General features: G+C 60.0%; 5 protein-coding genes across 7 annotated transcripts; all 5 read left to right on the plus strand.

Annotated features, from left to right (window-relative positions):
- Positions 1–349: 349 nt before the first annotated feature.
- ABB37_06390 (hypothetical protein) lies at positions 350–1,283 on the plus strand (the record flags this gene model as incomplete). Of its 2 annotated transcripts, none has more annotated exons than XM_015804694.1 (1): positions 350–1,283. In XM_015804694.1, the coding sequence occupies exon 1, from the start codon at positions 459–461 to the stop codon at positions 1,281–1,283; it is 825 nt and encodes a 274-aa protein (XP_015656672.1). In that variant the 5' UTR covers positions 350–458. The 2 variants fall into 2 exon arrangements, with proteins under 2 accessions (XP_015656672.1, XP_015656673.1); XM_015804695.1 differs by having other exon boundaries at positions 356–1,283.
- A 460-nt stretch (positions 1,284–1,743) lies between these two features.
- On the plus strand, positions 1,744–11,744 carry ABB37_06391 (hypothetical protein; the record flags this gene model as incomplete). 2 transcript variants are annotated; one of them, XM_015804696.1, is made up of 1 exon in its annotated part: positions 1,744–11,744. In XM_015804696.1, the coding sequence occupies exon 1, from the start codon at positions 2,391–2,393 to the stop codon at positions 11,742–11,744; it is 9,354 nt and encodes a 3,117-aa protein (XP_015656674.1). In that variant the 5' UTR covers positions 1,744–2,390. The 2 variants fall into 2 exon arrangements, with proteins under 2 accessions (XP_015656674.1, XP_015656675.1); XM_015804697.1 differs by having other exon boundaries at positions 1,849–11,744.
- A 589-nt stretch (positions 11,745–12,333) lies between these two features.
- On the plus strand, positions 12,334–14,396 carry ABB37_06392 (hypothetical protein; the record flags this gene model as incomplete). Its single annotated transcript, XM_015804698.1, has 1 exon — positions 12,334–14,396. Exon 1 carries the CDS (start codon positions 12,471–12,473, stop codon positions 14,394–14,396), a length of 1,926 nt encoding a protein of 641 aa, XP_015656676.1. The 5' UTR covers positions 12,334–12,470.
- A 450-nt stretch (positions 14,397–14,846) lies between these two features.
- ABB37_06393 (hypothetical protein) lies at positions 14,847–19,426 on the plus strand (the record flags this gene model as incomplete). Its single annotated transcript, XM_015804699.1, has 1 exon — positions 14,847–19,426. The coding sequence occupies exon 1, from the start codon at positions 16,715–16,717 to the stop codon at positions 19,424–19,426; it is 2,712 nt and encodes a 903-aa protein (XP_015656677.1). The 5' UTR covers positions 14,847–16,714.
- An 846-nt stretch (positions 19,427–20,272) lies between these two features.
- On the plus strand, positions 20,273–23,294 carry ABB37_06394 (hypothetical protein; the record flags this gene model as incomplete). Its single annotated transcript, XM_015804700.1, has 1 exon — positions 20,273–23,294. The coding sequence occupies exon 1, from the start codon at positions 20,694–20,696 to the stop codon at positions 23,292–23,294; it is 2,601 nt and encodes an 866-aa protein (XP_015656678.1). The 5' UTR covers positions 20,273–20,693.
- Between the last annotated feature and the right edge of the window lie 660 nt (positions 23,295–23,954).

Raw genomic sequence — 23,954 nt, forward strand, 5'->3', positions numbered from 1 at the left:
GGAGGCTGATCAACACAGAAGTAAAAGTACACAATGAAACACCGTCAACACACGCACGGGAGATCAACTTGTTCCTCTGGCAGATTCCTCTTCATGCGGGGACTGCACCTCTGTATGCAGCGGAGGATTCTACTTAAAAAAAAATAAAAAGGCGATAGTTCTTTATTCCTACGAGCCACGTAGCGCACGAGTCAGACGCGATTGTAGTCGCAGCGCAATACACCCACGCCCATCCAAATACCTTTGTACGGCTGCGGCGCTGGTCCCCTCCTCTTTCGTCGCACGCTCCATCTTCGCCGCCTTTTTTTAATGTGTTCACTGTGCCTTCCTCCTTCCTGCAAATATGACAAGGAGAAGTAGAATCCACGACAGCAGCACGAGGTTTCGCGCCAAGCGCATCAACCGCACACGTACATACTCGCATACACACTCGCAGCAGCAACCACGAGAGCAGAAGCATGTGGGCGGCGTGGACGTCATCTTCGATGACCACACCCACCAGCTCAGCTGGTGCTGCTGAGTCCACACCGTCCGTCGCCGCTGCCTTGGCGTCTTCGCCATCCCCCGTCGCATCTCAAATCCCGCAGTGGCGGCTGCTCACTGCCGTCTCGCAGCGGGTAGCACAGAAGTGGCCTCGCACTTTGCCTCAGCTCACACGTCTCACCGTTGCCGTCGCTGCCGTGGCCGCTCTTGTTGGGACGGTGGTGTTTGCTCGTGGTGCTCATCAGCGCTGTCGCCGTCGCCGTCTCCCGACATCCACTGGCGAGGATGAGGAAGACGTACCACACGCCTCCTCTCACACCGGCGCTGGTGCGAGCGCAGACACGTCGAAGCAACAGGACGACTCTGATGCTGATGCTATTCAATTTGCAGACCCGGCCGAGAGCGCCTTCAACGCGTACGTGCAGCGCCTTCGGCGGCAAAAGGAGCCGGTGCTGCTGAGCGCCATTGCGCAGCTCGAGTCCGCCGCCGCTGAATTGAAAGCCGCGCAACACGCTGCGGAGCACCCCAACGCGGAAGGAGATCAAAACGAAATGGAGAGGGAAGGCGGCGACGGCGACGATGGCGTTGCGCAGGTTGCGGCGAAGGTGCATCGTGCTGCGGTGGTGGCCGATGAGTTGCTGACGCAGTGGATCTGCAGTCTCGACGGTGTGCCGGTGCGGCAGAGTAAGCACTTAAAACAGCGTCGTAAAGAGCTGGTGCAGCGCGCTGCTCTTCTCAGTCAGCGCATTGCGCCTTACCTGCACCCTGCCGCTTCAGCGACGCTACGAGAGGTGACGTGAAGAAGGAAATCAAAAATCGTTCCATCAAAACTCCAAAACGAGTGCACAAGAACGCATGGCGGGCGTCTACGCGACTTTCCTGAAGTATTAAATCGCCGGTAACTTCGTTGCCAAACGTTATTGGTTCTTTTAAATATATATATATTGTCGTCACATATTGTTAGCCAAGTTATGAAACGACGTTAATCAGGAAAGTGCGGTGTGCTCACGACTTCATATGTCGAAGCACTAGACTTTCTCACGCAGGAGTTGGCCATTGCGCCGCTTGTACAGGAAGGGGCACACCTGCTTTCCGCACGGAGCACATCGGACCGGCGACAGCAACACCAGCGACGGCTTCAATAGATACGGCAATGGACAGCTGCAACGCCATCGCTTCTCCATTTCACCTTGGGACTTAATCCATCTCTGTTCTTTTCTTGTGATTTTTTTTTTTGTGGTTCATCATTAAAATACGAGAAGGAGATTCTTTTTTCCTCGATCGTTCTATCTCTTCCCCTCCTCTCTCTCCCTCTCGCCTTGTCGTCGACTTCGGTGTGGGTTTGCGGCACGAGGTGATACCGGAAGAGCGCTCCACGCAGCTGCAGAAGAAAGCCACCGTGAAAACTCAAACGATCTATCGCATTCTACCACTTCCAGAAAAACAAAAAGTGCTTGGAGGCAACGCCATCCGCACCCTTCACCACAACCACATAGTTTTTATTTCTTCATTTACACGTGTGTACGTGCATGTGTGTGTGTGTGTGTGCATAGTCGTTTTGACTACTCCTTTCTGCTGGGGCACGTGCATTGGTTCGGTAATGCTGCTGCGAACTCGCTGTAGCTGAAGAGACATACATACCTATATATATTTTCCATTGAACACGGTGAGCGGTGTTTTGTGTTTTCCCTTTCCCAAAAGTTTGCATTCGCTTGCTTGAGTTACCTGCTGAGCCTCGCGTATCGCGCGGCATATTCTTCTTCTTTCCTTTTCTCCTGCTTTTTTTTACTCATTTTACAAAATGATTCTCTTTTGACCTAAACACATTTAACCCACACAGACATAGCTACAGTTACACATTGAGCACCACACACACACACACACAGACACAGAAGCCTGGTAGGCCAATGGGCAATCAGAATTCTAGTAGCGGTCACCGCACCGACAGCGCTCCACAACGCGCGCGCGACGGCGTTCTTCGTGACACTCTCCCACCAACCCACCTCGACCGCAGTGCGCCGCCATCCGCGACCGCACGACGAGGGCGAAGTGTCTCGTCGGCCCGGGATTCGCGCTCACGGCAGCGGCGCACTGCGAGTCCGTCCGTATCACCGACCCCGCACTTCTCTGAGACGGCCAGCGGGGCTACGGCGGGGGCGGCGACGACGACGACGGCTGCCCCGCCAGGCCGCTTTGGCTCCCACTATCCTTCCGTGTCGTCCTTGACGGCTGCCGCGGCGCTGAATGCGCAGCTTACCAACTCGACGCCTGAGCACCAGGCGCTGCAGCGTCAGAATGAGGGGGATTATGAGGGCAACGATGAGGCCAGCCTCCGCGCAAGTCGCTCGGCGCACAGCATGAGTCAGGTATCGTCATCCAAGCAGATGCCAAACGCACCATGTATGCACGCGGACGAGGCGCCGTCCGGTCTTACTGCGGAAACAGGGGCCGTAACTATGCCGGCGGACTCTGACGCCGCCGCGCAGCACGTGCTCGATCCTGTCCCGACAACTACGCAAGGTGCAGCGGCAGGTGGTAATGCCGAACAGAGTGCCGGCTCCTTGAACTACTCCTCACAAAGGGCAAACACAGCTGCTGCAGCGGAGACATCGCCGTCGTCGCGCATTGCGCGATCGAGTCCGCAGGCGGGCATCCCAGCCCCACGGACCGCCGCGACGGAGGCCAAGCGCACGAGGTCGCGGCCGCACAGCCCTTCACCGGAGGCTCGCCCCCCTACGCCGGGTAACGCAGAGGGCAAGTCGAGGAGCAAAACGACAAAGACAACCAAGAACGAAGGGAGCGGGAGGACGATCGAGGCGGACAGCACGTCGCCGCCGCTGCCGCGACTGCCGAAGCGCTCCGGCGGAATTCTCGGTGGCGTGTTCAACCCGCGCTCCAGCAAGTTTCTGTTTCGCAAGTCGCCATCGACGTCGCCTGCGGCACGTGAAGGTGCCCCGAAGAGGGCGAAGACCGATGCCGCCCCTTCTCCTGTGCCCACCGGCGACAGCGACACGCATCCTGCTGCTGCTGCTGCTGCTGAACAGAGCAGGGACGGAGATATTGGGGCGGGGCAGCAGCGCGGCGCGCACCGCGAAAAAGATGGAGAGAAGACCAACGGCAGCGAAGTCTCGTGTCCGGTCCACGCACCCGTTGTCGCTGCGACTCTCGAAGGGAGGCCAGCGGCCGTCGACATGCCGCAGCGGTCGTCGGCATTGAAAAGGTTTGCACAGGATAAAGAGAGTGCTGCCCCCGTGGGAGCAGCGAGTCCTGCATCGCGTTCGACGGACGGCAATAGCAACGTAGCAGCAGCAGCTTCTTCAGACACCACACCGGATAATCACCCACGTGGCGGCGGCCTCCTCGGCGGGGCGGTGGTATCGTTGCTGCTGCCCGCCGAGACGAGCGTCACGCACAGCTTTGACGCATCCCAGTTGATGACGGCCGATACACGACGTCACTACGCCAACGTAGTGCGGCAACAGGGGAGTGCGGCGGCGGCCACGGCACCGGTGCAGACTCTCGAAGACGCCGAGGAGACGGAGGAAACGGAAGCTAGGTGTGTAGAGGTGCTGTTGACGATGCATTCCCTGAATGAAGAGGGAGCGGCAGCGGCGGTGGGAGCGGTGAACCCCCACGACGCCCTGACCTCCCCAACGGTCGACCACACACGCGACGGCACAGGCAGCCCGCGGTGGGGGCGGGCAGCTTTCATCAACGATGACGAAGAGGGCGAGGAGCAGGCGGGGACCACGGCTCCAACGGTCGTGGAGCCATCGCGTGGAGCGCAGCAACCTCCGCAGGACCCGGAGAAGCACAGGGGTTGCCCAGATCGCGAGGAACGCAGCCGCAGCTGCGGCAGCAGCGACGATGAGGACAGTCACTCCACGACGTCGACCGACACCAACTCCGCCCCGATCCTGCCGCCGCCGCCGACAGCGTCCTTCGCAGAGGCGATGTGGGGCATCAGAGCCGCCGCCGCCAACGCCGAACACAGCCGCAACGGCGGTGCAGACCAGCCGACAGCAGCAGCAGCAGCAGCGGCGGCGGCGTTGTCCGCGTCCGGCTCGAGCACAGGTTGCAACTCGAGTCCCATCTACTCCCCTCGAACCTATGTGCCCCGCCGTGGCCGCAACGGTGCCCTGTCAGGTGCGACGACAGTGATCACCGACACCACCACCCGTGTGGTATCGCCGCGCTCGCCGTACGCGTCATCGCCGCCTTACTTCACAGGACCCACGGGCGGCAGCAAAAGCCCATCGCCCGCCCATCTGACGACGGCGACGACGGAGGCCGATGCGCGAACACCGCGACGCAAGTCCGTGAGTCAGTCTGCTATCATCGCAGCGTGGAACCGCCTCGGCGCTCGATCAGGCTCGCTCGCCGCCCTACCCGCGTCATCGATGTCTACGTGGAACGGAAAGCCGAACGGCAATACGAAGATCCAAGTGCACAACAACGGCCCAGTGGAGGCGTCAACGGGCGCAGCCGCATCAGCTTCAGCTGCAGCAATGACCGACGGTGCTCGCGGGGCGGTGACGGCGCCGGAGGAGTTGGCAGACGCCTCCAATGAGTTTGCCCAGGGTAGTCCATCGAATCGCCGCGTTCTCGCAGAGTCGCCACCGCTGCAACCAACGGAGAAGGCCAGTAACAAAGAGGCAGCGCCACCTGAGTCCACTGGCGGAGGCGCAGGTACGAGAGGAAACACGGCTTCTTTGCCCCATACACACACCTCTACCAGCACGGACCACGAGGCCCCCGTGCGGCCGGTCCGTCGCCGCTCCGTACTGACCCGTCAGCGCGGTCATCCTCTGCTATTTCCACCGCCACCGTCACCACCCTTATCGCCGACGGACAGGGAAGGGGCGCAGCACCAGGCAGAGCGGCCGCCGTCATTCGAAGGCGCAGACCTTCACGCAGCTGTGTTGCCGGAGGTGATGGAGGCCGCTCCGCCTGCTGCTGCCCCCCCTTCTTCTTTGCCTGAGCGCGGTGAGTTACCCTCCATCAAAGGCGGGGCGGCGAGGAACGCTGCGGGCGGCTTAGGGAACGGCGAACAGGCTGAAAGCAGCGGTGATGCGGTGGGGCAGGAGGATGCTTGTGTAGCCGTAGCGGAAGAAGCGAAGTCTGGTGCTGCTGCCGGGGCGAAGACCGCTTCTACGCAGACGACAGCGAGGGCAGACAACACAAAGCCGGCGGGAAGGAGAGAGGTGGCGGAAGAGACGCGCCACGAAAACCACGCAGCGCACGAGGCGTGGCCCAGCCGCGCATTCACAGTGCCGTGCGTGCACGTCGATCGTGAAGCCGCCACGCCGCACTCACGCGGACTTTCTGGGATCGCCGAGTTCTCGGAGGAGAGCGAGTCCAGCACGTCCGCCACCATCCACATCCCACCGACCGCCGCAGGGGGAGCAACCGTGGACGATCGCCTTTACCGCACAGAGATCCGCACTGGCACCGCGCGGGCGCAGGGCGTTGGGGAAGAAGGAGAGGGAGAAGGCGAGTGGTTCGCTCAACGACCCAGTGAGGCCGCCTCGCGGCAATCGTCGCGGCTGCCGAGTCGTCGGCCGTCCGCAGCGGGCGAGCTCTCGTTGGCGCAGCCGACCAAAGCTGCCTCCTCTGCGTCGGCGGTCCCGTTGAAGCCGCCATCGCCACAGGCCCGGCGTTCGCTTTCTGGTGTGCTTCCTCGCGCGGAGGCGGCGTCGAGCTCACAGCGTCATCATCGTCATCAGCAGCGTAATCGTCTGCTGCACAATCAAATCACCACGGATCTGGGGCTTGTATGGAGCGGTCCTTCCTCGCCGCGGTCGCCTGAAGTGGCAGCGCCGTTTAGTGATCCACAGCATCGATACGCTAGGCAGAGAACTGCAGACGCAGAAGATGGAGGCAAAGATGAGGAGGGGGGCGGGGAGAGCGACAAGAATGCTCGTGGCCCGGAGGAGAACCAATGTGATGCTGATGCTGCGGCTGCTGCGACGGCGGCAGCCCTGGCAGCAGCATCGACGCCGTTGCTTTCAGAGGATCAGCAGCGACCACAAGACTTCAGCACCACTGCCGTCGCCACTGCTGCGAGTCACGCGGAGAGCAACAACAAAATCAACTATAACAATAGCAGCACGAGCTACCCGTATCAACGCCTAGCGTCCCCACCAACACTTGCTGGTGCGTCTCTCAGCGGATCAATCGGGTCAACGGGACCTGTGGTTGCTGCTGCCGCTGCTGCAGGCGTTTTCCCTAGCAGCGCCGTGCAGTCCACACAAGCGTACACACGTCAGCGGCAGACACCACCACCACCCCAACAACAGCAGCCGCTGTCGCTGTCGTCCATTTTATCCGCACGAGCGACGCCCTACTGGCGCGAGCAGCTCACCCCTGCTCACACACAACCCATCTCCCCACGCTCCTTCAGCGCTACGCGCGACGACGACGGCGACGGCGGAGGCGGCGGCGACCAGCACTCAACGAATCACAACAACACAAGCGCGAATACGATCAGTGGCGGGGGTGGTGAGAGCGGCGACTACGACCTCCCAGCCGGTGCGCGGCGACGACGGCTAAACACCGCCTCGCAGGCGACGCCGCCGCTCGCGCAGCATCCCTCATCGCCGCAGCAGCTGTACCGCGCACTGTCGGGGTCTGGTGTACAGTGGCGGGAGGTGAGTCCACTGGCCAGCGCCGCCGTGACACCGAATGTGGGAACGGCCGGACCGGGCTGCGGAGGGCAGGAGGAAGACGAGGAAGAGGAGGAGGAGGAAGCGGAGTTGCAAGACTACCGCCCACGGCACCGTTACAGCTACAGACACCACGGTGCTCGTCAGGCGACGGGGAACGCTGGTGGTGACGACAAAGTGCAAGATGAGGCAGGACGTACGGAAGCAGGGGAGCTGCAAAGAGCACGGCAGCACCAAGACAATCGTGGTGGTGATGATCCGCTCCGGCCGCGGAGCGATGCACGCTCCCCCGTATCGTGGATCGAGGAGCTGCCCCAACCGTGGCAACGCGACGACGACGAGGACAAAGACAACGAGGAGGATGGGAGGAAAGAAGAAGGCAATTACCGCGGCGCAGTTCGCGGCAATGATGATAATGGTGAGCAGCCCCGTGCAACGCGCCAGCATCTACATGACGAAGTACCACACGAGACGTTTCGCGGAGAGGAGGACGCTAACGGTGCACACGGAGTGGATGGAGGTGGTCACGGACCCTACCGCTGTTTCTCACCCCGAGGCATTCCCCGGCCTCGTCGCAGAAGCGCGGCGCCGGAGTCGAACTGCCTCTGCACCCCACCTGAAGAGAAAAGCCCCCACGACGGTGCACGACATCCGTTTCAAGCCAGCCCCAGCAGCGGTGGTCCCGACAGCGCGAGCCGCCTGCCGCTGCCCCTGCCCCGGTACGAGCCGCCGATGCCGTCGAACAAGAACACCTTCACCGCCTTTGTATCGCTGTCGGACATCCCGTCCGCGCACTTGCTCACCTCTGCCACCGCCGTCTTCCACGGCAGACATCCACACGGCGACAGCGGGGAGAGCAGCAGCGGTCGCAGCAGCAGCAGAAGCAGCGGCAACCGACCGAGTTGCGCTGCCGCCGCCGACGGCAGTGGAGAGATGTCCACCAGCGTTACGACCCCTACGAACGGGAACGGCTTCTCGACCGTCGACACGCCCGTGACGGCGGACACGCTGCTGACGAACGGCCACAGCCCCCTCGCCGTGCACCAACCGATCGGTGCTCCGTCTGGTGGTGGTGGCGGGATGGAGGCAGCACCGAGCAGCGCCCCGCGCAACAGTTCCCTCTTCTCCTCTTCCTCCGCCAGCACAGCGCTGACGGAGAGTATTTCTGGCGGGGACACCCCGGTGCAACACTCGCCGGCGCGTGTGACGCGGTCCACCTCGCCGCACAGGAGTGGGGCGGGGAAAGGAAGAGGTGGCGACAGCGATCGGGAAGGAGACCCCACGGCGGCCCAACAGGCGGGTAACGGCGACGACAAACCTGTGCTACCGCCGCGGCAGCAGCAGAGTGGAATGGGAGCAGGAGGCGTGCTGTCGAACACCGCACTGCCTCAAAATCGCAAAAGCAGTGCGGCTGCTGCTGTCGCTGCTGCTGCGGCACCCATCATCGCACGGCCGCACCAACAGACGTCACCGCGGCGTGGCAAGTATACTCCTGCCGACGAAGCAGCGAGCACATTGCCCACGAACTGCACCCAGGCCCTCTCCCCCACCGACGCAATCGTGCGGCAGATGGCGAAGACCCACGGCGTCGTGCCGACCCCCACCACTACCGCAGCGACGACCACCACTTCGGCCACGATCACCACGTCAGCGTCTGTCATCACGTCTTCTGGAAGCGCCCTTGTGTCAGCTGTGGCGGCAGATCGGCACAGGCGAAGCTCCTGCTTTCAAAGCAGCATGAACGAGGCGGCCGATGCGAGCAATGGCGATATCAGGGACGGCATGGCGGTGTTTGTGGAGCGTGAAGACACGACGCAGCACAGCAGCGAGAGCGACACCGACGTCGGTGTCCGCCGTCACGCCTCCGCCACCGTGCTCACCGCGCAGCTGCTCACCCCTCTATCCACGGCGATGGTGCGGACGAACAGTGAACCGATTCTCGCCTTCCAGCTTCACCGGAGCAGCGTGTTGAACCCCAGTCGGTCACCGGAGCAGCCGTGGTGGAATCGCTCGCGGCTGGCGCGGTCAGAGGGCAGTGGATTGCCGGCGGAGCTGGGGGCGACACCGCGCGGGACCGGAGATGGGACTCGCAGCCACAGCATTCATATGCGGAATTCCTCCTCCCGATCGCTGTCCGACTCCCCGCTGAGGCTGTTCCCCACATGGGCGCAGCCAGATGAGGTGGAAGAAGGCGATGATGGCGCGATGGGGCGCGACGCTGAGCTGCCCTTCGCCATGACGCCGGACGGCAAATCGGAAGGGTACAGCGCGCTGCGCGACGACGGCGAGGACGAACATTCCTTTTATCGCAAAGACGAAGAAGAAGACGCTGAGGACGCTGACAGCCACCATGAGGGCGGACGGCGCAGAGAGGGCAGAGCAAGTACAGACGCTGCGGTGGACCCGCTGCTGCACATACGGCGTGCGGAGTCCTTGGACATCGGAGAGGAACACGGAAGCGCCGACGAGGACGAAGCGCAGCTTGTTGGTACGGGCTTGTTCACCGCTACGTGGCACCCGTACAGTCCACTTTCGTCCTCTTTCTCGCACGAGACCGAGCTCACATCGCCGCCTGCTGCTGCTGCTGCTGCTGTGACGGCGACGGCGACGGGGCGTGTATCCAGGTTCACGCCAATAGCGAAGGAGTTGGCGTCGAGGCGAGGGTCGAGGCCTGCGTTTACGGTCGTGGTGCCGCCTACATCATCTTTTCTCGAAGAGGCAATCCTTGATGCAAGCAAACGCAGCGAGGACGAGAACGAAAGCGAAGAGAAGACTCCAGCTGATGCACTGGGCGCGGAGGAACAGGCTGAAGGGGATCGTCGCAGCAGCGGCAACAGCAGCAGCGCCGCTACCGCCTCAGCCTTCGTCGCACGCCTCGACAACCTCATCGACACAGAGACGTACACGCGTGCCTGCGTCCAGGAGAGCGCCGAGGACGTGCTGGGCACATGGCAGTCTGTCTGGTCCGCGGTGCAGCAGCAGACGGCCTCGTCAACCGCGCTGATTCCTGCATCCACGACGTCGTCACCCCTGCAGCCGAGCACCACAGGCGAAGGGAGGGAAGGGGAGGAGGATGGACCCCAAGCGCATTACGTAGCGTCGCTCTCGTCACCAACGGCGTCGGACGCCCCGATACGGCGGACCTCTGCGCTGCTGCCGCCCTCCAGCGCGGTGCCGCCGCCGTTGTCGGTGTCGATGCTCATGAGTGTTATTGCACCCGCAATCACAGCTACCACGTCGATGAAGAGTAATGCGAGTGGCAGGACCCTCAACACGACCGTTGTCAGAGACGGCGATGTCGATGATGAAGGTGGTGGCGGCCAGGCGGGTGAGGTCGACGCTGCCGCTGCGGTATTCAGCGAGGGTACTCCGCTCGGGGAAGAATGTGAGGTGTCCGTCCCTGCAGCGGAGGGAAGGCACGACTCGCACCGCCGTCTCATGTCCCCTCCATCGGCCCTTGCTGTGGCGGAAGATGACGCTGCCGCGCACCAGGACAGCGCGGGCGTGGAGAACTGGGAGAGCAGTGAACCCGATGAGGCCGCTTCTCCTTCCACACTGGTCCCTGCTGCTGAGGCGGCGGCAGAGGGCCCTCGGCGGCACGCCAAAGTGGTGGTGCCGTCGTCGCGGTACGCCAGCACCGTTGCCACGCCCAACGCGCAGCACATCGGGCAGCTCGAGACGCCGAGCTACGTTCTCTTTGGCCCCTCCACCACGAGCGGCGTCACCCTAAACAACACGTTGTCGCCGCACAGCGAGGACGCCGACAAGCAAGTTGAGGAAGAGGAAGATGAGACGTGGGGCAGCGCCGAGGCGGCAGCGACCGACACGGCTGGGACGAAGGGGCACGTAAGCGCCGAGGATACTCCACAAGCAGTCGCACAGTCCGGACAGCAGCAGCAGCAGCAGCAGAGGATTGCAGGTGAAGACGTCGAAGAAGACCAGGCCAATCGACAACTGACGAGCAGCAACGGCGAGGTAAACCGAGAAGAGAAGCAGCAAGGCGGCACCGTCTCTGCGAAGTTTGCGTTACCGCCGGCGCCATCTTCTTCACCCTCAGGGAACACCGACTCCGCCACTCTCCTGCAGCCCACCACGGACGCCTCTCCGCACACGCGACAAGGCTCCCCGGACCCTCTGCCTCCGCAAGTCCTTGCGAAAGCACCCAGAAACGACAAGGGAAGCAGCACCAATGTGAAGGCGCCCCCAGCAGCCCTTGTCCCCCCGCCCTCAAACGAAGAGGAAGGGAAAGACCGTATCAAGAACATCAGCAGCAACTCCAATCATCCCCACCATGCGTCGACAGCACCGCCGACATCGCCTTCTCCGCAAGCACCGCCGCGTCTTCCTTCGTCTCCGGCGCAGCACTCGTACTCCAGCCAACGACGCCCTAGCATGGGGCAGGTGGTGTGTCGCTGGTGCGGGGCACCATACACGAGTGCAGTTGTCTGCCCGGTAGCCGGGCGCGCCCATCAGCTGCTGCGTGAGGAGCGCAAGAGGGAAAAGATGGCGAAGCGGCAGGCGCAGGCGCTACTGTGCGCGGGTCGCATCACGGAGGCTGTGGCGCTGCTGAAGCAGACGGGGCTGTACGTGCCGTAGAGGGTGATGCTGCGAAGCGGTGGTGTGAGCATTGAGCCGCGACTTCACCGTTTTTTTTCCTTTCCTCTTTCTCCTGTCATGTATGCAGCTGCTGCGGTGTTTTCGTGGCTGATGTGGCCAACAAACCCATACAAAGGTATGAATGTGCTGGCGGACCTTCCACACCTACCGCTACGCGGAATACATATCTACTATGAAGTGTAGCGGTGCACAAGCGAAGGCGCACCGAAGAACACCCCTGCACCAGCTCCATACGGAACGTAGAAGGAACAGAGGAAGAGCAAGCTAACCAACAAGCAAACAGCGCATATTTTTTTTTTTGGTGGTATCAGCCTGTCGCAGGAGTGAAGGCTGGCGAACTTCGTCAGCCGCTCGCCGCAGCATCGAAGACGAGAGATGAGGAGGATGCGGCGAATACTTGCGAGAGCTCGCGTCGCGCTTTCTTCCTCTGTCTGCGCGTTTCACATGAACTTTTCCTCCTCTCCCCCCTCCCTCGGCTGCTGCGACTCGACTTTGCAGGTTTTTTTGTCTTCTACCTCATCTTCCCTCGCCTCCCCAACTTGCCATCCCTTCATAAATCAAACGCGTAAGGTGTGCTCTGTCCACGGCTGTTAAAGCCGGTGACTCAGTCTTCAGCGTTGTCGCCCTAGCACAGGTACCCATACACCCACACATATATGTTGATGTGCTGCAGAGGACTCTGCTCTTCCTTCACACACCTTCGCAATGCTGCGTCTTACCCCGCGCCGCGACTGGCACGTCTCTCGAGTCCTAAACGAAAAGAGCGTCTTTCGGCGAGTGATGACGCTGCCCCGCGGCATGCAGCGCTTCGAGCCTTCTTCCCCAGCAACAACAAAGACCTCACACGAACCTGGCAAGGATCGTGCTACGCCACGCAGCTTAACACCTGTCTCCTCCCCCTCTTCCCAATCAGCGACAGACACACCGACGACAGGCGTGGGTCGCACACCGTATCACCCCCACCTACCTCCGTGGCCAGTTGACGCCATCGAGTTCAACGCCTTGTCAGTGGACGGCGGGCAGGGGGCCCGTAGAACCTGGCTACGAAACAACCCCCAAAACGGTGCCGGCCAGCATCCACTCAACATGGTTAATGGCGCCAACGGCAGTCATCTTGGGGACGACGGTGGTGAAGGATGGCCAGATGCCGGCTTCGTGCCAAAGACAGTTCCGCTCACGCCCGAAGTACGAACGCGCGTGGCGACAGAGGAGGAGAGCCCCGCCGCGCAGGCCGCACTCGCCGTGGGTGGGTGGGTCTGCACGGGATGCTGGGCCGTGCAAGGCGTGGATTCAGCCGCCAAGGCGGGGGAGCGCTTAACCGAAGCCAACGAAGCTGTAAGCGAAGGCGGAACGTCAGACGCGATGTGCGCCGCAGGGAAAGCGCTCTTCCCACGTACGATTTGTCCAGCGTGCCGCACCCTCCGCCACGACGCCGAGGCCTGGCCGGTGCTCGCCGCACTTCGCACCGAGGATGCTGACAGGTGTGTGTGCCGACAGTGTGGTGAGGTGAACCGCAACAGCAGCAATCGCAGTGCTGCGTCAACACACGGACATGCAAAGACGGAGCACACGGAAACACCTGTGTGCCGCTGCTGTGGTACAGCTTGTACGAGCGATGCCAGCCGACGCTGCAGTATCCGCCAAACAGTCGAGGACGAGGTGGCCGCTGGGCCTCTCGGCCACATTGTAGTCACCCGCAATCGCACCTCCCGTTGGCGCTGCTGCGGCTGTAATGAGGTCAACTCGCTGAAACAGACGGAGTGTCGCAACTGCGCGCGGGAGCGATTTGCCTTGACGGTGTGCTGCCCGAGCTGCGAGACACCGCGTGTCCTGACCAACGCGCTTGTCTACGGCTACCGAGCAGGCACGAGCACCACGACGCAAGGCGCAACGCTCTCAGCAGACGCACAGCCGTACGTGGCGCCGCCAGTGTTCTCGCTGCTGAATTGCTACCACATGGGATCTACACAGGTAATGTGCCAGCAGTGCGGCAGCTCCCTGCACGGCGGCGTCATTCGCTCCTTCACGCACGGCTCAACACCGTGGTGGTGCGCCTGTGGCGTGATGAACCCAACCCAGGCGTACAGCTGCTGCCGCTGCCGGCTGCCCCGCACCGTGTCGAAGCCGTCGCTGCTGACCGCGCTGCTGCGTGGTGTGGTGACGGCTGATGCCTCCCTCCCCCATTACGACTTCGCGACGTGCACGAGCTGGTTGTGCGACAGCTGCGATGGCGTGAATCACGCTTCCTATCAAGTCATCACGGAGCGAGATGAAGAGGCGTGCACCGCTTCCTCATGTTCTGCCGAACAAGGCTCTTCCTCGCCATGCCCTACCAAACGAAAATCGCGTGCCTGGGTGGATGCCGGGGAGGTGGAGTGCGGGCACTGCGGTGCGCCGTGGCACTATCAGCGGCTGCAAAACGGGGAGTGGTGGCGCTGTGCCTGCCACGCATTGAACAAGCGAGATAACACGCTGTGCACGAGTTGCGGGCTGCCCGCGCTGGGCCGCGTTCAAGCAATTGTACTGTCGTCATGGTCGCGAGGGGACTGGTGGTGCTTTGCCTGTAGCACCCACAACTACCGCGAGCGCATGCGCTGCCGATGCGGTGCGTGCCGTCCTCCGTCGGGATAAGCACCTAATGCAGCAGCGCGAGAACAGAAGCCAAGGAGAGGAGAAGGAGAAGAAGAGAAGGAAGCTTGTGTATCAGCCTTTTTTTTCTTCCTGCCGTTTTTATTCATCTGCACGAACGTTGTTACTCACAGAGTCGAATTGCGTTCCTCAACGAAGACACGTGACGTTTCAACTAACAGGTAAGAAGAAAAAGAACGTACTCGTCCTACTGACAGGAGGTGAGTGTGTGTGTGTGTGGGTCTCATGCTGATGTATGAGTTTTGCGCATACGGTTGCCGACACGTTGCAGCGGGCAGCACGCGGCGCTGCAGCACAAAGAGGACAAAAAACGCATGAATGGTGTACAGCCTGCTCTTTTTTTACTTGGAACTCTACTTCTTACCTTTGATGTTCCCTTTTCTCTTCTGGTTATCTTCCGATTCGCTCCCTCCTTCCCTTTCCCCCCAAAAAAGAGCTGACCGTGCAGGTGCGTGCGTACTTCCCCACCCGCGTCACAGCGCACAAGGCGCGTAGTAGACGCTTTCCCAAATCTACCTACCGATTTCGCTTTCTTCTTCAAGAAGAATCGCAACGAAACGTGGAAGGCAAAGTCCAACGCTCAACAGAACCAAATACATAAATATATATATGTAAGCAAACGTAGACGATAGATATCAACGTTGCGTTGCGAGAGGGGAAGATTACGTTCAAACTACGCTTGAAACTGCAATATATATATATATATATAAACAAACGTCATTCATATATTTCCTAAGCTCAGGGAGTGCGTCTCTTCTGCACGTCGAGGCGCCTCGTTTTTTTCCCTCTCTTTCTTTCTGCCGAGGCTTTCAGAGTTGTATATCTTATATACATATCCCGATCACGACGCAGACTCTTCTAGGGGTGAACGCTGTCTCTCGCTAGTATCTCCCTCTTGCATTGTTTTCTCCCTTTTGTTTTTCTCCTTCTCCTATCGCTGCTCAACTAACGCTTCAGCCCCCGCAGCTACCGATAGTTGTGTTACACACACACACACCTATATTTCCTTGTTCCTGAGAGAACTAGGTACGACGCTGGACGTTGCAAGAATCACAAGAGCGGCAACCGAACGCCATTGTTTACGTCGTTTTTGGTTTGTCTTCTAAATACTCTATTCTTGGTTGTTTTGCCATAGTCGTTCTCGGCTGACGTAGCTGCAGCTGCAACGGTATCATAGCTGTGGAAGAAGCACAGAGGCAGATTGTTAAGAAGAGGAGATAAACAAATGAATGAAGACAAACACCCCTGCTAGTGATAGAATACGCCTCCTACTCGAGTATCGGTGTGTTCTGATTTTGTTTGTTTTGGCTCCTCTTGATTGCTTCTTCACTTTCCTATAACCGTCATTTTTTATCCTTTCTTTTGGTGGTTTCGCTCTTCTTCTCTTCTGTTGAAGAACGCGCTGGTCCCTTCCGTTGTCATAGAAGTGTATATGTCTTCTTCGCTTCCTTCTTCATTCGGACTCCGTGTCATCTTTCTAGCTTCTCTTCGCCTTTTTTTTTCTGCTTTCTACATTCTCACAAGGCAACAGATCGCATACGTTGTCTTCGTCAACACATGTTGGCGAGTGTGTGCGCGCTTTTCCTTTCTTCTCTTCTTCCCTTCTGTGTGTCTGTGTGGTTGCACCCGCTCTTCTCTCTGTCTCGCAGTTTCATTCCTCTCCAGTTGACCCAGGAAATAGCCGAACGACGTCCTGCTATCTACATTTGGTTATATGTATGTGCATACGTGAGCGTAGAGGAGAACGGAGGAAAGAAGAAGAATAACACGTCTCTTTTTCTGTGTATATCGTCGTTGATTCACTTGGGTTTTTTTTTTAAAGCATATTAATTCCTCCTCGCCGCTTTTGTTTTCTCGACTCTGAAACTGTCGTTTTTCGTTTTTCCTTTCTTTGGGCTGATATTATTGTTTTCGGTTGAAGCTTTTCCCGCTTGCTCTGTTCTCAGATCCTCTCTTTCTCTCATTTTGTTTTCCTTCTACCTAGTGTCTCGTTTTCATTTCATTAATTATTTAGTCCATTACCTTTGACTCTTCTTTATAATTGGAGGCATCGCCCGCTGTTCTCGGGGGTTTTCTGCCACCGTATATATATTAATTTGGTTATGCTTCTGCCGCGTCTCTTTCCTTTGATAGGAAGGCGTTTTCGTTTTTCTCAGTTGCCGTAGGGAGACAACCGTCGTCTCGCTTCTGCGCGGTGCCACGAATCTGTTGTTTCGTTGCTGAAATACTCCTTGCTTTCTTTTTTTGAGCCTTGGAATACGTGCTCTCTCTCTCACAGCTTTTCTTTTCTGCTGAGAGACATGGCTAAGGAGGGCGAACTTCGCCACGCCCTTTCTCATGAGAAGAGGAGTGTGAAGGAGAACGTGGCGAGTCTCCTCACACGCCTACGCTCCCCGTCGTCACCAGAGCGCGACGATGCCCGCAGTCCGAAGTCGCGCTTGCACACCGCACCTTTTTTTTCGAGTCCGTCGGCAAGCGACATCGCCCCGCTCTCGGCGTACGCAGAGGAGCCGTCGTGCCGCTCGCCGCCGTCGTCGCGGTCGCCGTTCAACTCGCCGTCCTCCCTCCACAGCGCCACCCCCAACTCGTGCGCGCGTCGAGCCCGCACTGCCACCAAGATCGGCGTCTCCTTCTCACCATCGGTGCGGTTTGCCTCGTGCCGGCAGCGCGGCAACCTCGCCATTCCCCGCGGCGACTACGCCAATGAAGAGGATTCGGTGGTGGCCGCAGCCGCTGGCGCAGACGCAGGACCCTATCCCATCTCCTTCTTCCACTTCCCCACCAAGCCGGTGTCGCAGGCGTCGAGCGACACGGCCGGCCCTTCGCCGACTCGCTCAAGGGAGTTGAAAGTCTATTGGTCGCCAAAGAGGCAGGCGGTCGATGACGATGACACGGATAGCGCAGGCAGTCGCACCTTCTCTCTCCCTCGCTCATCCACACGTTCTCTCTCACCGGTGAAGTCGCCTGTGTCGCTTGACGGCAGTTCCACCTACGACATAGGCTTCTCGATGCCGTCGCCGCTGGAAGTGACGCTGCTGGAAGAGGAGGGGACACCACGACCTCATCAGCAGGCCCCCCGCGCCGCCCCAAGTCCGACCTGGCGGAGGACCCGATCCCCCGATGTGGATCTCCTGGCGTTGGGTCCGCCGGTGCCGAAGGGGCAGCGACGCGCGGAGGCAGCGTGCCTGGGAGCGACCGTCCCGTCCGCCGAGCACACCGCTCTCGCCTCCCGCCTTGTCTATTCGCAACGGCTGAGCAGTCTCGATCTGCGTCTGCGGTCGAGGCCGACCGGGGAAGCAAACGACGTCAACGTCCGCTACACGGTTGCGCAGGACGGTGATGCTCGCGGTGCCGCCGCGCTCGACGACGGGGAGCCGCCGCTGCTGCGGGACCGGTGGTACAACGTCGACGTTTCCGCCAAGAACCTCGCAGCCGTGGCCGCTACCACGTCTGGTAAGAGGAAAGTCAGCACTCCCAAGACGTCAAAAGCCTTTGCCGCTCCGCTGTCGCCACCACCTCTTCCTGTGTCCACACGGAGGACCTGTAGCCAGTTGTCGTGGGCAGAGTCGGGAGGTGAAGCGAGTACGTGGAGTCTGCTGTCTGCTCTCTCTCCCACCCCCCACGACGACCACGACCACTACCTCAACCTCGAGGAGTCGCTTCAAGCTCTCCCACACGCTGCGAGTGCTGCTGCTGTTGGAGCGAACACCACGAACAACAAAGCGCACCATGGCGGGATGACGGTGGAGCTTCTGACGGACGACAACGTCTCCTCGGTAACGCTGCGCCGGCGCCGTACTAGCTCTGCCGCCATCACGAAGTTCATGGCAGACGTAGCGGCGTCAGATGCAGCAGCATCACCGCACGGCCATCAATCACGACAGCCGTCCATGGCCAGTGCGACGGCGTCCGCCAAATGCTCTTGCAGCTCGTATTCGTACTCCCTGCCGTCTATTCCCTTACCGGTATACGACCGCGCGATCCCGGCACCCCCTGCCAATCCCAAGGGACCAACGCCAGTAAAGGCAACGACCACGCCAGCGGCGGCACACATGAGTACAAAGGCAGCCGTCAAAGATATCGGGAACTTGAGCTATTCCGATGTCCACGACGTGGTGGCTGCTGACGCGCATGCCTCCGAGCAGAGTGCCTTTCCCCACACGCTCCTGCGCAATTCAAAAACGATCTCATCGTCGGTTACGGATGCGGAGCTGATCCCCACCAAAGCCGCCCATCACGGTCTTCCACCACCGCCGAAGCCACGTTCTCTCCCCCTGTTGACAACCCCGACGTTGAAACGCATGTCCACCACCACCCCCGTCTCTTCCTCAACGCTGCGACTTGCTGCTGCTGCTGCAGCGGCGGCTGAATGTGGGCTCTCTTCGCTGGTGTTGTCGAACACTTCTTCACCTGCCGCACGATCTAACTCTGCATCTGGCAGCACCCATCTCGCACCCGGTGTATCGGCCGATGCTATCACGCACGCAGCGGCGCACTCCGCGTCGCCAAACGGTGGGACGCCCACGCACTCAACGGTGAGGATCCCTTCGCTTCCTGCACCGTCCAGTCGCTGGTCACCGCGCCGATCGTTGGAGCTCAACCCGCAGCCGGTGGACGGCATCAACACGGGACTTGGAGCAACGGCAAAAAACCTTGCACCCCAAACAGCACTTCAATCTCCGCGTTCCGCAGCCACACCCGTTTCCTCTGGACGCGCCATCTTACCCCAACGCGGCAACGAGGAAGGCGAACACCGCAACGGCGCGACGCCATCGCCGTCGTTGTCGTCCGCATCGCCGCACTCACCGCCAGAGAATGTGGAAACGAAGCTGCACGTGCTGCGCGGACCTGCGGAAGGGAAAGAGGTGCTGGTGATTCAGGCTCCTGTGCATCCAAATCTAAGTTTGCCGCGTGGGAGCGTCGTGAGGGCGCTAGCGCACGGGCACAGCAGCAGCGGCGACGCTACCCATCATTCCTCGCCGCCTCATACCGCTTCGCAGCTGCCACCATAACCGCAGCCGCCGCTGTCATAGAATGGTGAGGGACAGGGGGGGGGGTGGTAGTTGCGACGTTGAAGCGTTGTGTGGGGCTTTACGCAGCATTCTTTTTTCCCCCTTGCCTCCTTGCCGGATGTACAGCCGCGCTCCTGCGTGCTTTCCCTCTTCTGCCTTTTTTTTTGTTGGAGATGTTTTTTGCAGTCGTTTGCGTGGCGTATTTGCCGTTTCCGCGTTGGTCAGGAGTGTGTGTGTGTGTGTGTGTGCCACGGGCGTGTGGCGACGCGACGTGCACGACGGCGACGGACATCGCGTAGGTGCAGCGAGGCGGAAACGACAGCGTTGAAATTTTCTCATGTGAACACATATGCGTTAGAACTGTTTTTTTCTGTCTGTGTTTCTTTGAAAGAGGGAGATAGAGAGAGAGCGCCGTAGAACACTTTTACCTTCGATGGCAGCGCAGCCGTAACCCACAAGGTAACATAATAGCCCTGGTAAACACCCCTCTAAAATTGAAAAGGAAAAGAAGAAAACGTGTTTCACGCGCCCACGATGTCCTCCTCCGACATGCACAGGAGAGGCTTCGTGCGTAGACGACGCCTTCGCCTGGGCTTTTTTTTTTCTTTGCTGTCCAGTGAGCGTAACCAAATCGAATGCAAACCCGATTTACGGCAAAGGAGCTTTTTAAAATTCGGTGGTTTTTCCACTCTTGAAGAAAGCAGAGCTGAAAGTGAAGGCTGTGTTCTTTTTTGTTTTAAACCGTACTCATGATGATGATTCTTGTACTTTCCCTCTTCCCCTCTTCCTGTCAATCTTTCCCTCCACAAAACGTTGGTGTGCCGGACTCTCCCTCCCCCCCCGCATAGAAGTCTCTCTGGTAGCATCAAGGGACAGCAAACACCAAAGAAAGGAAAAACCAAAAAAAAAATAGTCTACGGCTGCTAGGGAGCGCCGTAACACTCACACACGTTGGCACACCGCGAGTGAGGCCAACAGCAGTGACCGACTGTTTCTCTTCTTCTCTTCTCTTCCTTCGCTGCGCACGCGGACTTTGTCGTCCTACCAGGTACGCGCACCCAGGCACTTTGCACACCGACATCTGTTCCGTAGCGCGGCGTTGCCTTTCTTAATACAACAATATATACGAAAATACCCAAATTAGAGTAGTTCGAAGGAGGCGAAAGTCTGACGTTGTTTCTCCTTCTATATCTTCTTCTGGGCAATCGATGATATTAATAATAAGAAAAAGCATGAAGAACACTCAACGACACACAGAGCAAAAGGAATGGCCTTCTTTCTCAAAGCCATTGGGCTATCGGATGACATCCCCGGCTTCCCCTTCACTCCGGAGGCGAATGACCCAGGGCATGTTGTGTACACGTCGCCGCTGATGTGCTGGACGGTGCGCTCCGGCACGCCACACGATGACGCACAACGGAAGGTGTCTATCTTCACCTGCTACCTCTCCGCGCCGTCCTCAGCAGGCAACAACGAGCTGGCGAAGCTGCTCGCCCGCAACGCGCTGCGACGCGCCAAGAGTTTGATGATTCCAGGGTTTCTCAAGTGTCTTGGCGCGACCGAGTACCGCGATACCGTGTACATCGCCACCGAGGTGTGTCTACCATTGAAGGAGGTGCTGGAGAGCCGGGAGCTGCGCACGCAGCTGTGCGGCACGACGCCGGCGGAGTACGACGCCTCCGTTGCCTACGGGATCAGCACCGTGGGCGGGGCCCTCAGCTCCTTGCATCAGAACCGACTGGTGCACGGCAACGTGAACTGCCAATCTGTCTTCGTCTTGCCCTCCTCCGGCATGTGGCGGCTGTTTGGATTAGAGCTCGTGTCGTCGCCGGACGACGTGAATGCGAACAACGCTAGCTGCCTCTTCGATAGCGCACGGCGGGCCGGCTTGCTAGAAGGCTATCGCTGCCCACCGGAGTTCTCGTCCGGCAGTGGCAGCGGCGGCACCGGGGCGAGCGCAGATGCCTTCGCGATTGACTCGTGGGGCATGGCTGGTCTTCTGTACGAGACGGTCGGCGTCACGGCAGACGAGGCCCTGGACGGCAAGCTAGACTCCCTCGTCCACACCCTCGCGAGTGCGGAGCTGCGCAACGCGTGTCGGCAGCGGCTGCCGCAGTCACTGCACAGCGGGTGTAGCGGGATCACCGCGGCCAACCCACGCCTGCGCAAGTCCGTCCAGGCGTTCCTCGAGCACTGCGAGTTTGTCCGGAGCAGCGTTTTCGTCCGGTACATGAAGGAGCTGTCCGAGTTGCTGCTGCTGGACGCGGCGCAGCAGGTGCGGTTGGCGGAGTCGCTGACGGACGTGGTGGATTCGTTTCCACTGCGGCCGTGTCTGTGCTACGTGCTGCCGCGGCTCAGCGAGCTCATCCGTGCCGCGGCGAAGTCCGGCGGTGCGAGCGGCGTGGCCGGGGTCTCGATCGGCCCCGTCGTGGACCCCTTTCTGAAGATTGCGGCCCGCACCAGCGCCGGCGCTGACTTCGACAACTACGTGACGCCGACGCTGGTGCACATGTACCAGAGCACCGACGTGCTCGTGCGCTATAAACTTTTGGTCGGCTCGGAGACGTACAGCGGCAAGCTGGCCTCCGCTGCGTTGAACAACACGATTTGGCCGTTGTACGCGAAGGGCTTTCAGTACCCGGCGCCCAGCGTGCGGGAGTACTCGGCCCGCGCGCTGGTGCATCTCGCGCCGCACTTGTCCGAAGCGGTGCTGGGCGATCAAGTCCCGAAAGCGTTGGGGCTGCTGCAGCGAGATCCGGACGGGGCGTTGCGTGCAAATGCCACCATCGCGCTGCACCTCATTGCCGGCTACATCACGCCCCCGACGCAGCGGGCGACAGTTATTCTGCAGTCCTGCCGGCCGATGCTGCGCGACGCGTTTGAGCCGTCCCGCGTCGCGGCGCTGCGTGTGATACGTGGTGCGATGGACTGCCTGTCGGCGAAGCAGCTGGCGGAGATGGTGCTGCCGTGGGTGGCGCCGCTCACGGTGGACTCAACGTCGGAGGAGAGCCGTAGTGCTGCTCTCGCGCTGGTGAAGTCGGCCATGACAAAGCTGGAGGAGAACCACAGAGTCCTCACGGCGCAGCAGTCCGCGACGCTGAGCTCGCCCGCACCCGCACCGGCAGCAGCGGCAGAGGTGTCGACCAGCGGCAGCGGCGGCGCCAGCTCGTGGGTCTGGGGACTCTTCCACACTTCACCGGCCGCGACAGCTTCACCGACCCCGCCGTCGACCGCCCCCACGCGCCACGTTGAAGCTTCCTCCTCCTCTGCCTCCTCTTCACTTGCGATTCACCCTGTAGCGCCCTCTGCGCACGCCACGACGGTTCTGCCGACGCCGGTGGTGGTGGCCGCTGCCGCTTCCGCCGCCGGTGGTGGTGGCTCAGGCTGGGGCAGCGATGAGGATGAGCTAGTCAACGGCGGTGACGCAAAGGACGATGATGGTTGGGGAGACGACGGCGACGATGACGCGGACTTCGCGAAGCCCACCAGCACGACTGCCGCCATGAAAGTGAAGCCGCTGCGGTCGACGTTCGGTGCCGCTGCCGGCGCTGGGAGTGCGCCTGCTCGGGCGACAACAGCATCGTTTCCCGGCGGCGCGTCGCTCTCCTCTGCGAACAGCACGAGCCACACCCCTACCATAAGTTCCGCCACGGCAGCAAAGCCTTCCCCATTGGCGCCGCGTATAAACAGCTCTTCCACCTTCACCGCTTCGCCTCTACCGATGACGTCTAACACGTCGAACGCGAGTGGGTCGTCGACGCCTCTTGGCGGCAACAGTAGCCCAAGGGTTGCGGCAGCAAATCCAATCCCACCAGGTCCCATGAAGCTGCGCAAGAAGGGCGGCCTTGGCGCCGCGAGGCTTGACTGAGGAGGACAGCGCAGCCAGAAAGAGAAAGAGAAAAACAATAAAAAAACGCAAGCTTGCCGCGAACGGTGCCTACGTGTACGTTGATATAGTTTTATCGATTGTGTTGACTGAGCACTACTGTCTTTCATTGTCTCTTCTTGACTCCCAGTGGTGTCATTTTTCTTTCCGCTTTTAAGTCTTACACACACACACACACGTATATATGCATGTATGTCATGGGTGTGTGTTGGTGTGTCGATGTTGCTGCATTGGTGATCTCTAGCTCCAATAAACAGTTCCCCCCCCCCCACAAAGAAATAGCAGCGGGCATCACAACAGGACGACATCCTTTCCCTTTTTTTGGGTTTTCGAATCGGCCCCCTCCTTCACATCCTGCTTGCGTGCGTTCTCGTGTTTTCTTTTTATACTGCGAGGTACTCCCCCTCTTTCCTCCTGAGAGGAGAGTGAAGGGTGGACAAAGAACGGCGTTGCACCGCCGGCCCTGTTGTTGGACGAGTGAAGCAGTTATCTTGCCCTCCCTTCCACCTCTTCGCCAATCGTTCTCGTCTCTTTGCATTTCCCCTGCCTGCCTTCCTTCTATCTTGTCGCTTCATCCGCGTACGCGCGGCAAAGCTGTAGTTGTTCGTCTGACCAAATACGTACGCCAAACGGAGGTACTCT

The sequence above is a fragment of the Leptomonas pyrrhocoris genome (assembly GCF_001293395.1).
Source record: "Leptomonas pyrrhocoris isolate H10 chromosome Unknown, whole genome shotgun sequence".
In the NCBI taxonomy this organism is placed as follows: Eukaryota; Euglenozoa; class Kinetoplastea; order Trypanosomatida; family Trypanosomatidae; genus Leptomonas; species Leptomonas pyrrhocoris.